Source organism: Kogia breviceps, chromosome 15, assembly GCF_026419965.1.
Source record: "Kogia breviceps isolate mKogBre1 chromosome 15, mKogBre1 haplotype 1, whole genome shotgun sequence".
Taxonomy (NCBI): Eukaryota; Metazoa; Chordata; class Mammalia; order Artiodactyla; family Physeteridae; genus Kogia; species Kogia breviceps.
In genome coordinates this window covers 84,269,451-84,283,567 of record NC_081324.1, presented here as the reverse complement: position 1 = coordinate 84,283,567, position 14,117 = coordinate 84,269,451, and the positions used below count along the sequence as shown (strand labels likewise).

Below are 14,117 nucleotides of genomic sequence, written 5' to 3'. Positions count from 1 at the left end.
ATTAACAGATACACACTGCTATATATAAAAACAAGGATTAACTGTATAGCACAGGGACCTATATTCTAACCTATAATGGAAAATAATCTGAAAAAATATATCTGTATAACTGAATCACTTTGCTGTATACCTGAAACTAACACAATATTGTAAATCAACTATACTTCAATAAAAAAATTAAAAATAAAAGAAAGTTCCTTCTTCCCTAGAAAGAAGGAAGAAATGATACAGTTGTAGTGCGCTGTGAGGAAATGCGGATTCATTGTTTGTCTACATTTACCCAACAAACAAACAAACAAAAAAGGAAAGTAAGTCTGTTAGAAAAAAAACATAAAATGCATCCCAAGAAACCAAAAAGAAATGCCTCTTAAAAAAAATTAATTTATTAATTTATTTAGTTTTGGTTGCATTGGGTCTTCGTTGCTGCGCGCGGGCTTTCTCTAGCTGCGGCGAGCAGGGGCTGCTCTTTGTTGAGGTGTGCGGGCTTCTCACTGCGGTGGCTTCTCTTGTTGCAGAGCACAGGCTCTAGGCGCGCGGGCTTCAGTAGTTGTGGCTCACGGCTCTAGAGCGCAGGCTCAGCAGTTGTGGCGCTCGGGTTTAGTTGCTCCGCGGCATGTGGGATCTTCCCGGACCAGGGATCGAACCCGTGTCGCCTGCATTGGCAGGAGGATCCTTAACCACTGAGCGACTGAGTCCCAAGAAATGCCTTTTTAATGATTCACCTTTGAACATCAACATCATAGCTCCTGTATTAGTTTCCTAGCGCTGCCACAATGACAGACTAAGTGGTTTAAATAACAGAAATTTATTGTCTCACAGTTCTGGCGGCTAGAGGTCCGGGATCAAGGTGTTGGCAGGGCCCTGCTCCCAGTGGAGGTGCCAGGCTCCTGTTCTGGCTTCTGGTAGTTCCTGGGCTTGTGGCAACATAACTGCAGCCGTCACAGGGCCATCTCCCTGTCTGCATGTCTGTGTCCAAATTCCCCTGTTTCTAAGGACACCAGTCATATTGGATTAGCACCACCCTACTCCAGTATAACTTCACCTTGATTAATTGCATCTGTAAAGACCGTACTTCCAAATCTGGTCCTATTCTGAGGTGCTGGGGGTTAGGACTTCAACCTACGAATCTGGGGCGGGGGACACCGTTAACCCATCACAACTCCTCTTTACTATAGAATGATATAGTGTCGACTTCAACCAGTTTTTCCAACTTATCCTTGTTGAGTGCCAGAGGGCCGTGGAAACTGAGACGAATTCATTACCTACAATTCTCTATGGTGCTAAGTTCCCAAGTTCCTATTCTCTGTCCGATTCCCCTGTAATATGTGTGTGCACACAGGCCTACCCATGCACGCACACATGCATATATGCACACACTCACACACACTCACACACCCGTACCCACACAAAGGTTAAAAGGCCCGTGGAGTTACGAATAAGGTTAAAGTGAGGGGGGGGGGAAGCATAATTTGGAAAACCTGACTTTGGATTTTAACCAATCCCCCCCAGTGTTTGAAAAATGGTGTGAGGATTTCAGGGAGTCCAGAGCGGCCCCTGAGGCCCAGGACCTTGCCTCTCGGTTTTGCTCCAATTCTCTTGCACAAGGGCCCAGTGTGGGCGGGTGGGATGTCTGGGGCAAAGACACAGATGCTATTATTCTGGGCTTCTCCTCATGCTGGCAGCCACAGCTCCTACCGCCCCCCGAAAAGCCAGACTGTAGGTTCAAAGCAGAGGTGTAATTGACGGCCTGGAGTGGCAAAGATGCCCCATCGCCCTCAAAAAAGTACCACTTTGTTTCCGCGCTAGACCAGAGCAGACCAGACGCCGACCACACCAGCACTTCCCAGATCTCGGCTGGTTGAGGATCTGTAACCCACCCTCAGGTTAGGAAAGTGCCCCCAGGCGAGCGTTTGAAGAGCTGGGGGAAGAGCTCTAGACTTTTTCTCTCTTCAAAATTTTGCTTCAGCTGAGAACATTCATTTTTAACTCGTGTTTTTCTAGTTGGTGAAACAAAGTGGGGTTTTTGCCAAAGACCGACTCCAGCTCTTAAGAATCTAAACTTCTAGAGATTAGGGACCCTATGTGAATTTTCCTTTTTGTTCACAGTATTCCTTGTAATTTTTTTGGTGGGGGGGTGGACCAGGTGGAGGAAAATAACTGGTGTCTGCTAATACCCCCTGTGATGGCTGAAATCATTCTGAAGCATTGTTCGTGCTTGTCTAACTTCTCTCCTGGCCCCAGGTGCCATCTGTCTACATCTGGCACAGACTCCTCACTTTGGTCTTCAAGGCGCCCTCACGGGGTTCCCGCAGATTCACCAAGTGTGAATTTACGTGCCTCACCTTCTTTGGCAAGGCTTTTCTTTCGCCTGGGTCCTCAGTCCACCAGCCCCCACGCTAGATGTGGCTCCCTCTCCGTCATGTCCCGTGCCTCGTTCATTATCAGGTGGTGATCACTTTATTGCCTGATCTGTCCCTCCTCCTCCCTGTCTCCATCTGCTGACTTAGGTTCCTATGATGTCTCAGTCACAGATGTTGAATCAGATGACATATGAGATTAGCTCACTGTTCCAATAACAATCTCAAAATCCAAGTGGTTTGACAGCAATGAAAATGTGTTGCTCACTCACACTGACATAGGTTGGTCTTTGCTATCGTGATCTAAGGACCCAGATGCCTTCACTATTGTGGCTCCATCCAGCATCCTACACTGGATCTTCCGTGTTCAGCCAGGAGACTGGAAAGTGCTTGGACCTTCTCTAGGGATGTTTTAGGGGCCAGGCCTGGAAGTGCTGGCATCCTTCTTGCCCAGAATAGTCACATGACTCCACTGATGGGGCAAAGGGTTCTGGGAAATGTAGTCTTGTGGGGGGGGGGCGGAGGGCACCCAAGAAGGAAAGGAGCACAGGGATATAGGGGCAGCTGGCAGTGTCTGTCACCAAGCCCTCAAATTCACCCTCCACCACACAGAGTGACTCCTAGAAGATGCCAGGATGGACGGCACATCCTTCAGGGACTCTCTTATCACTTGCTGGATGCTGAGCCAGCTTCTTAAGATGGCATCAATGTCCCTCCAGACCCATATACTGCCTCTTTGGTTTATGTCACAATATCCCCAACACCTCCCCACCCAAGAAGTGTCTCTCAGCCTGTCTTCTCTCACAGCACAAGTCCAGCCACGCTCTGACCTGGCCCCCAGAACTCGGGGGGGTCTTCACTGCCCCTTCACCCTCTCTCCCAGCGCTCCCCACCTCCGCCTCACTCACTCGTTTGGGAGATCGTCTTAGAGGCTGATGGCGATTCTGCTTCTCTCTCCAGACGGAGAGCTCCTGCAAGGCAAGAATGGTGTTTAATCCTTGTGAGTTTCCCTGTCTACTGCTCAGCACCCAGAATGCTTAATAAATGTTGATGGAGTGGGAGACCAAGAAAGGGCCCCCTCCCCACACAGGCAGGGGACATCCAAGGCAGGGTTCCCAAGAGGACAAGAGGGATACTGGGGCCAGCATCGCCTTCCAGCCCCCGTCCCCCCCCCCACCCCGCAGTCTCCGCGAGGCTGGAATGCCCTCTTTCCCCGAGGCTCTGAGATTCAACTTGCCTTTATTTCTAAATGCAAAATTTGAGAGGCTAGTTGTCGGTTGAGAAAACTGATGCTGTGTGCTTTCATTTCTTAGGGGCCTGGGACCCTGAGATTTGGAGATGTTGGGATTTGCTGACAGGGCCTGGGACGGCTCTATCTCCCTCACATTAAGAAGCCAACTCATGAGAAACCAACTTGCTTGGCTTGTCTTGCTGTAATCTTGGGGCCTGCAGCTTTTGGAATTGGGTTTATTTATTCATTTAAATTGCATTCTGGCATTTACTTGTGTTTGTTCTCTCCATAAAGACCTTTTTATTTTGGTCCCAGAGAGCTGTTTATTGCTTAGCACATGTGGCAGAAAAAAATGATTGGACTGGAGATGCTAATTTTGCTCTCCAGGGACCGTGGGCTGGAGGGGGCCCAGGATGGGGCTCTGCCCCCCACAGGGCACCTCTTGCCTCCTGGCCACTGGGAAGGGCTCCATCCAGAATAAAAACAGCCATCTGCAAACAGGAATGTCCCAATGCCCCATATGCAAGGAGGTTAGAGAGGAGGATAGAAGCAGCCTCCACCACCCATCTCCAGGAAGATGCAACCTCTCAGATACCCTTTGGGAGAAAGCTGGATCGCCGTAATAAAAAGTACTTGTAAAAAAAAAAAAAAAAAAGAGCATCCCTAAGTTTGTTTTTTGTTTTGTTTTTTATTCTAAAGGCTTGAGAACAATGAGTGAGACTGGGCAAGAGGTATGTGAGATAAAAGTCACTGGCCGCGGTTTAAGATGGTTTTGGCCCGAGGATGTGAGCAGCCAGGTCTCCTGAAAGGGGTACATGGGTCAAAAGTGGAGGAGGGGCTTCCCTGGTGGCGCAGTGGTTGCGAGTCCGCCTGCCGATGCGGGGGACGAGGGTTCGTGCCCCGGTCCGGGAGGATCCCACGTGCCGCGGAGCGGCTGGGCCCGTGAGCCGTGGCCGCTGAGCCTGCGCGTCCGGAGCCTGTGCTCCGCAACGGGAGAGGCCGCAACAGTGAGAGGCCCGCGTACCGCAAAAAAAAAAAGAGGATCGAACCCACCATCCAGAAATAGCACTCCGTGATATTTACCCAAAGGAGTTGAAAACTTACGCCCACGTGAAAACCTGCTCATGGATGTTTATAGCAGCTTTATTCCTTCAAACTTAGACACCACCAAGATGTCCTTCAGTAGGTGAATTGATAAATAGACCCTGGTACGTCCAGACAATGGAATATTATTCAGCGCTTTCAAGCTATCAAGCCATGAAAAGATGCAGAGGAAACTTAAATGCATATTACTAAGTAAAAGAAGCCAATTTGAAAAGGCTATACCCTGGAAGATTCCAACTCTATGACACTCTGGAAAAGGAAAAACTCTGGGGACAGTAATAAGATCAGTGATTGCCAGGGGTTAGAGGGTAGGGAGTGATGAATAGGTAGAGCACAGAGGATGTTCAGGGCAGTGAAAATACTCTGTATGAGACCATAATGGTGGACACATGTCATTATACGTTAGTCCAAACCCACAGAATGGACAAGACCAAGAGTGACCTGTAATTGTAAACCATGCATTTTGGGTGATAATGCTGTGTAGGTTCATCAGTTGCAACAAATGTACCACCTGGTGGGGATGTTGATACCAGGGAGGCTGTGCCTGTGTGGGGCAGGGGGCACGTGGGAAATCTTTGTACCTTCCCCTCAGTTTTGCTGGGAACCTAAACTGCTCTAAAAAAAAAATGAAGCCTTGAAAAAAAAAAAAAGTAGAGGAACGGAATGTAGGCACACATGTGAGTTGCAAAAAAAAAAAAAAAAAGGAGAGATATTGGACAGTAAGTAGTAAAACAAGTCCAAATAAAGGTATTTTTCCCTTGAGAACTGGGGGAGACCGAACATCTTGGAAGATGGAAGCGTTCACAGGGGAAGAGGACCAGGTGCTACCAAGGAGGGATAAGAGAGAAAACCAACCTCTGAAGGAAAGTAAAAGGAGTCAGACTTAAGAGTAGGTGAAAGGAAGGGGGTTCAAGATGAAAAATAACATTTTATTTATTTATTGAAGGCTTGCAGTACAGCAGGCAAGGCACTAAGCGTTTTACGTGTAACACCTCTTTTCATCCTCATAACGGCTCCCTGATGTGGACAGTATTATAATATACCCATTTTCCAGATGAGGAAAGCAAGGCTCACATAGGTTAAGGGATCTGTCTGTGGTCACACTGGGTGGATTCAGAATGGGATCTCACATGCGTCCATCAGAAGGGAAACATCTCACCCACCAAGGGTGGAGGAAGGAGGCTCTGGAGCAGCACCAGCCAATAGAAACAGGATAAGAGCCAAAAATGCAAAGCACAAATGCAAGCCACGTGTGTATTTTACACTTTCTAGTAGCCACATTGACAAGGGTAAAAAGGACCAGGGGAAATTCACTGTAATCTATTTTATTTAACCCAATACATCTAAGCTATTATCCTTTCAACATGTAATCAATGTAGACAGATTATTAATTAGACAGTTTACATTATTTTTTCATCCTAAGCCTTCGCAACGTGATGTACTTTACAGTGTAAATCAAGTACTCAATAGCCACCTGTGGCCAGTAGCTTACCAAGTTGATGAGTCAAGGGCAAGAGAATGAGTCCTGTAGAAAGCACTAAGCCATATGTTGTGGACATAAAATAAGGGGTCTTCTCGGGCTTCCCTGCTGGCGCAGTGGTTGAGGGTCCGCCTGCCGATGCAGGGGACGCGGGTTCGAGCCCCGGTCCGCGAAGATCCCACGTGCCGCGGAGCGGCTGGGCCCGTGAGCCGTGGCCGCTGAGCCTGCGCGTCCGGAGCGTGTGCTCCGCAAGGGGAGAGGCCACAGCAGTGAGAGGCCCGCGTACCGCAAAAAAAATAATGATAATTAAAAAATAAAATAAGGGGTCTTCTGGTTGGTTTCAAGTCCAAGACCTGTTATATACTTTTAAAAAATAAACTTTTAAATTTGAATAACTTTAGATTATGACGTTGCATCCCCGAGCAGGATTTCAGACTTGGTTTTCTCATCATCCTTCTTTCCTGGCTTGGTACCTTTCACCCAGACAAGGTTTTGCCAAAACGGTTGGCTTAAGCCAACGGCTTCTGCTTTGGAGATGGAGACTTGCCTGGGGCAGGCCTTGCCGTTGTTTTTCTAGGTCCCGGTTTGACCTCTGGTGAAAAAGGGCCCCGATGTAGTCTGTAGGTCTTCTGCCCACTGGAGGAGCACTTGGCAATGCCACGGGCATTTTTGGCAGAGAAGCTGGGGAGGGAAATTGTTCTCTGTGTTGATCTCTTGATTGTCTTTCCTATTCCCCCCACTCTGGCACTTGAACAACAAGCCGCCGCTTCCCAGGCAATGGCTACGAGTGTGTTTGTCTTGGCATCTGGATTATGAGAGGCCTCTGAGCCTTGCTCATGCTTCTATTCTTGGTGCCTGATGGGGGCTCACTCACTGAATTCTGGGTCTTTTCTAAGTGCCTAAATTAGAGTAAGCAAATACATAAAAGGAAAAAGGAGTTTTAGAAAATGTATTTGTGGGCCACTCAAATGTAAAATACAGGGGCTTCCCTGGTGGCGCAGTGGCTAAGAATCCACCTGCCAATGCAGGGGACACGGGTTCGAGCCCTGGTCCGGGAAGATCCCACATGCCGCGGAGCAACTAAGCCCGTGCGCCACAACTACTGAGGCTGCACTCTAGAGCCTGTGAGCCACAACTGCTGAGCCCGTGTGCCACAACTACTGAAGTCCGTGCGCCTAGAGTCCACTCACCACAACGAAGAGTAGCCCCCGCTCGCCTCAACTAGAGAAAGCCCACATGCAGCAACGAAGACCCAGTGCAGCCAAAAATAAATAAATACATTTATAAAACTGTATCTATAAAATACAACTTGCTCAGACACAAATGCTTTTCCTGGAGAAGCTGAGCAAAGCCGTAAGCAGATTTATCTTCCTGACAGGGGACAGCCCTGACCTGTCTGTTTCCAGCCTAGTGGACATTGCAGAAGGGGGCTGGTGCTTTGGCAAGATAGGGGTTCCCTAATGTTCTTGAGAAGTTTTACCTCTAACACTGTTTATGGTGCCCTTGGGGTATTTCAAGCATTGAGGCAATTTCAGGTTGGCTCATTTATGTGATAGTGATAGTGATAGTGGAGGTGATGGTGGCACTGATGGTGGTAAAGACTGCGGTGGTGGTGAGTTCCACGAGGTGTGAATTGTCCACAAGGTGTGAATTGTCCACAAGGTGTGAATTGTCCACGAGGTGTGAATTGTCCACAAGGATAGGTCGTGTCTTTCATTTTTGTATCTCCAACTCAGAATTCAGCTCAATAAATGCTTATTGAATAGGAGGCAGATACTGTAATTAAATAATTAACTGGGAAAAGAGGATTGCTCAGAGCTACCAGACGACTAAATGGGAAACCAGGCATAGGTCTAGAGCCTTAAGTTAGTAGAGAAAATTAAAGTCTAACCAGACAGGAAAAGAGAAGGAGAAATTGGACATTTACACCCCTGTTCCCAATACCAGCTGCCCAGAACCAGGGAAGGATACATAGCATATGGAATTCCAGCTCATGTGGTCATCATAGCAGTATCTCAGAGTGATAAGTAATCAGACAAGCAGACGTTTGGTAATTTTCTATGATTACCCAAGGCCCTGAAACTCACACTTAGTTTCATCAATAATTTCCAAATTTTAGCACTTTGTTTTTCACTTCCAATTTTTTTGCTATATCAGTGTACCACCTATACCAGGGATCAGTGAACTTTTCCATAAAGGGCCAGATGGTGCATATTTCAGGCATTGTGGGCTGGATGGTCTCCGTTGAAACTACTCAACTCTGCAACTGTACTGTTAAAGCAACCAGAGGGATATAATGTGTCAATGGTGGGTGTGGCTAAGTGCCAATAAAACTTTATTGACAAAAAACAGGCTGCAGACTGGATTGGGCCCAGGGCCACAGTCTGTAGACCCCAATTCATACTATTATTTACAAAGTATATTAAGGACTCAGTGTAAGAATAAATAAAGTAAAATAAATTAATCTAAATTTTTTTTCATATCAATCCTCTAAATGGAAAACCATGCCATGCACACACAACTGCAAAAGTAAATTCGATGAAAATGAAACAAGGTTATTAAATTCTAACCAGGTGGGTGGACTGTGTAAGACTTGCAGCCTGATGCCTAACCTTTCTTGTTAAAAAAAACAATTAGGAAGTCCTAGAGAGGCAAGACTCATTAGCGCCAGGCTGAGTTTTTTTTCCCTGTAAGAATCAGCTGGATTCAAGAGCATTGGAGGGGGATAACTTTCTCATGATGTGACTTAATCTCATTTAAGTCGGTTCAATTTTCCACCTGAAGTCATCTGCTCCCCTGCAGTGACTGTTTCTGAGAAACCCTGTTTTCATTTGCTGTTAAACTCTGACAATAAGAACCCCGCATTTAGGGAAGGTAACATCCCAAACCATCAAGGTTGATTATCTTCCAAGAGGCAGGAGCCCCCCCACCCCCCAGGAGGACAGGCCCCCGGGGCAGCAAGCTCTGCTGGGATGTAGGCTCTGCCCTCCCGGATCTCATGCAGAGAAGGCAAATAAACCCTCTTGCTGGGTTATTACCCTTGACAGGTCCTGCTGGGGAGCTTCCCCCACCACCCCAAAGGATGATCAGGACAGGCCAGCCCTGACAACTGGATGACCAAGCAAGGTCCAGCGAGACTCACCCAGCCCCGCCCGGTCTGGCAGCATGCTCTCTGGACCGTGCTGGTGACCCGTCCATCAGTTCGTCTCCAGACCAGCAGGGGCTCCACGTGGGAGGTGGTAACCCAGCAGCAGATGTTGTAAAGCCTGAGCCCTGGGGACCCAGATGATGCCAGGGCAGGAGGGACCAGGGGTTTCCGTGGGCAGCCCTGATGCTCTTAAGCTCCAACCTATCATAGATAATAAACAAGGGATGCAAACCAAACAAGGCCTGGGAGCCAAGTGGATGTATGTCAGCTCAGGATTTATCAGCCGCAATCACTGTGAGTGAGTCAAACACCTGATTCAGAGACAAAATCAGCCGCTGGGCTCACACGCGCTGCATGAACAGCTGGGGTAGAGGTGGAGGGCCCAGAGATGCGTGGGCACCAGGCCTAGACCCCACCCTGCCTGGAGCCTGGGAGGCTCCTGCAGGCCTCGTGGAGCTCATGAAACCGGGTACTGAAGATATCAGACGGCGACAAAGTGGGGTGGGGATTGGGCCTGAGGACTCTGAGGCCCAAGCAGGGTTCCCACCTACTCAGCATCCTGGTGCTTCCCTATTGTCATCCTTCAGGGACAGAAGGGGACCAAGAGGGGAGCAGATGCTCTGGATGCTACATACTCATGCCCTCGGCACTCCTGGGCTGGAAGTACTGGGGGGTTCATGCCCTTTCCACAGGGGACGGTGTGACCAGGGCAGCCCCTCAGGGGGGTGGCTCTAAGGCATGCTCCATACTGGCTTCCAGGGCTCCCCAATGGGTACTGAACCTCAGTAGCCCAGCAGTGACCTGTCTGAAAATGCATCCTTTCCTGCAGCGTTCTGGTCCCCATCTCACTGCCCACACTTCCCTCTGGCTGCTTCCTGGGCTCGCCTCCCAAATCCTCATCCCCTGGTACTCAAATCCTTGTCTCAGAATTTTTATGGTTTTACGTCTTATGTTTAAGTCTTTAATCCTCTTTGAGTCGATTTTTGTGTATGGTGTAGGATACGGGTCCAATTTCATTCTTTTGCATGGGGATAACTGGTTTTCCCAACATCATTTATTGAAGAGACTATTCCTTCCCCATTGGGTGTTCTTGGCTCCCTTGTCAAAGATTGGCTGACCATATTTGTGTGGGTTTATTTCTGGGCTCTCTATTCTGTTCCAAGGGTCTATGGGTCTGTTTTTAATGCCATTACTGTACTGTTTTGATTACTATAGCTTTATAATATAATCTGAAATCAGAAAATGTGATGCCTCCAACATTGTTCTTCTTTCTCAAAATTGCTTTGGCTATTTGGGGTCTTTGGTGGCTCCATATGAATTTTAGAATTATTTTTTCTTTTTCTGTGAAAATGCCAGTGGAATTTTGAAAGGGATTGTGTTAAATCTATAGATCGATTTTGGTAGTATGGACATGTTAACAATATTAATTCTTCCAATCCATGAACCAAAAAGTTCCTGTACAACAAAGGAAACAATCAACAAAATGAAATGGCAAATTATGGAATGGGAGGAAATAGTTACAAACTATATATCTGACTGGGAGCTAGTATTCAATATATAAGGAACTCACACAACTCAACAGCAAAAAAAGAAAACAAAACAAGAAAAACACACACACACACATAAACTGATTAAAATATGAGCAGAAGCTCTGAATAGACCTTTTTCCAAAGAAGACATACAAAATTGCCAATAGGTATATAATAAGGTGCTGATCAATATCACTAATCATCAGGGAAATACAAATCAAAACCATAATGAGATATAACCTCACTCCTGCTGTTAGAGTGGCTATTATCAAGGAGACAAGGAATAGCAAGTGCAGGAGAGGGTGTAGAGAAAAGGGAACCCTCACGCACCGTTGGTGGGAATGTAAGTTGGTGCAGCCACTGTGGAAAACAGGATGGAGGGTCCTCAAAAATTAAAAATAGAACTACCCTATGATCCAGCAATCCCACTGCTGGGTATATAGCCAAAGTATCTCAAAGAGCTGTCTGTACTCCTACATTCATTGCAGCCTTATTCACAAGAGCCAAGATCTGGAAACAACCTAAGTTTCTGTCGACTGATAAAGACGTGGTATAAATACATATAGTGGAATATTATTCAGTCATAAAAAAGGAAATCCTGCCATTTGCAACAACATGGATGAACCTGGAAGACATTATGTTGAGTGAAATATAGTCAGATCCAGAAAGACAAATACTGTATGATCTCGCTTGTATGTGGAATCTAAAACAGATGAACTCATAGGAACAGAAGAGGATGTTACCTGTCAAAGGCTGGGGATTGGAATGGAGGGTGACATGGGAGAAAGGGTACAAAGTTTTAGTTATGAATAACTCTGGATATCTAATGTACAGGATGGTGACTATAGTTAATAATACTGTATTGTATATTTGAAATTTGCTAAGAGTAAATCTTGAGTTCTCTCAACACGCACAAGAAGGTAATTACGGGAGGTGATGGATGTGTTAATTAGCTTCATGAGGTCATCACTTCACAATATGTATGTATATCAAAGCATCACATTGTACATCTTAAATATATAGCATGGTTATTTGCCAATTATACCTCAACAAAGCTGGAAAAAAACAGACTAATTGTTTTCAGTCCATAAAGGCTTATACTGCATGAATTTGTTTATAAGAAATTCTAGAAAAGGCAAAATCATAGTGACAGAAAGAGATCGGAGATCACCTGGGGTTGGAGGTTGGGGGTGAGGTTTGACTGCAAAGAGGCACGAAGGAACTTTGGGGGTGACTGGAAAGCTCTAAGTCATTGTGCCAATTTGGTGTACAATTACCAAAATCTATCAAACTGTACTCTGAAATAAAGCCCAATAAAGCTGGGAAAATAAGTTCCAGAGCACAGAGTGTGGCTGCAAAGAGAGATGAAGAATGGGAGCCATTAATGCAATCCACCGGCAAGGTGGGTTGGAGATGCAGCGCGCACCCTAAGATCTCCCGTGAGTGCCTGAGCCCCAGAACAGGATGGCTTTGAGGAGGGTTGAGTCAGGCCCCCGCCAAGAGCCCGCCACAGTGGAGTCTCTCCTCCCCTCTGGCAGGCACCGTCTGCGGTCCCGGAGCTGGAGGTCCCACGCATGTTGTAGGCAGGGGCTGGCTGGCTCGCAGGGGGCTCGGAGCTGGGGCGCACACAGCCCAGTTGTTACCTGGAAATCCAGTGTGCTGAGGTCAGAAGGCTTCCCGCCTCCGCCCTCGTCCCCAGCAAGTGCGAACGCTGTGTGGACCCGCACAGACCCATCCCAGCCCTCTTCTCTGACAGATTCAAATAAACAAAACCCTCTGGGGCTCCAGAGCCCTGCAGGGTCCTCCTGTTCACCTGCCACCCGGACGCGCGGCCCCAGCTCCTCGCTTGCTCCTGTTTCCCACGCCCCGTGAGCAGGGCTGACCGCTGGCTCCTGCCTTTTCCCAGGCCTTTTGTGTTTCTGGCTCTGCTCCCCCCGACGCCGCCGACTTACTCGAGCTGTGACGGTGCCCCCCCCCCCCGCCCCGGGTCCCCCTCGCCGCCTTGGGTCCTCGGATCACAAGCAGAACAATGCAGAACAGTGGTGTCACCTGGCCTCCCCATCACCCCCGGGGCGAGAGTCCAGACTCGGCTTCATCGTCGAGCGTTTCTTTACTTAAGCCGCCCCCACCCCCTCCTACTCCCTGACTGCCACATACGCCCACCTCATGCCTCCTTCCACAACGATGATGATATATTTCAAACATTCAAGAAACACGTGTATATCTAACAAGCCCTTCTGTGCCTACGACCCATGTTTGGGAGATAAAACATTTCAAATCGCTTGAGACCTTCTGGGCACCCCACTCAGAGGGCACCCCCAGCCTACCTGCCCCTCCCCCTCTCTGGCCGTGCCCACCACCTTGAATTGGGGGTTGAACGTTCCCAGACGTGTCTTAGCCATTTTTCTACCTGTGCGTGCACCCCCCAAGCGATAATACCTATAGTACCGTTTTGCGTGGCTTAAAACCTTATCTGTGTGATATGATATCGTGGGCGTTGGTCTAAGTTTGGGTTCCCTTCAAAGCAGAGGCTAAGAGGATGTGGTGCGTTGTTTACGTGGGGGGTGAGGCCAGGGAGGCCGGGGAGGAACTTGGGGTGGGAGGAAAGGCAACGAAGGCTGAGCCGGCCAGGGGCGGCGAGGCAGCTGAGTCTGGGTCCTCGGGGGGCTCGGAGTCTGTAGAGTGACCCTCAGAGGGTCCGCTGAGGGCGGGGATGCTGGAGTGCACACCCCCTCCCACCCCGCAAGGTCACTCCCGTCGGCAGAGAGAGTCCTCGTGGGGGAGCCGCAGGCACGGGTGGGAGCTGTGCCTCCACCGAGGGCCCAGGGGGTGCCGAGGGGATCCGGGCTGCTGCTGCTCCGTGTTCTCCTGCAGCTGGGTTTTTCCTTCCAAAGCTCTTTTAAAATGTATTCATGTTCAGTGAAATGTAGCTCTAGTCATCACCCTCCCACACACTTTTTTATAGCCTTTAAAAATATACATGACGGGGCTTCCCTGGTGGCGCAGCGGTTGAGAGTCCGCCTGCCGATGCAGGGGACGCGGGTTCGTGCCCCAGTCCGGGAAGATCCCACGTGCCGCGGAGCGGCTGGGCCCGTGAGCCGTGGCCGCTGAGCCTGCGCGTCCGGAGCCTTTGCTCCGCAGCGGGAGAGGCCACGGCAGTGAGAGGCCCGCGTATTGCAAAAAAAAAAATATATATATATATATATATATATATACATATATATATATACACATAACGTACAATTCACCATTAGTGGCATTTAGTACC

At 48.3% G+C, this 14,117-nt stretch overlaps 1 protein-coding gene across 1 annotated transcript in view; it reads right to left on the bottom strand.

Annotated features, from left to right (window-relative positions):
• RFLNA (refilin A) overlaps nucleotides 1-14,117 on the bottom strand; it is a 228,940-nt gene that overhangs the window by 46,935 nt on the left and 167,888 nt on the right. The window contains exon 3 of the mRNA XM_067015142.1: nucleotides 3,266-3,328. Within this exon, the coding sequence (XP_066871243.1) occupies nucleotides 3,266-3,328 (63 nt within the window). The remainder of the gene's footprint in view (nucleotides 1-3,265; nucleotides 3,329-14,117) is intronic.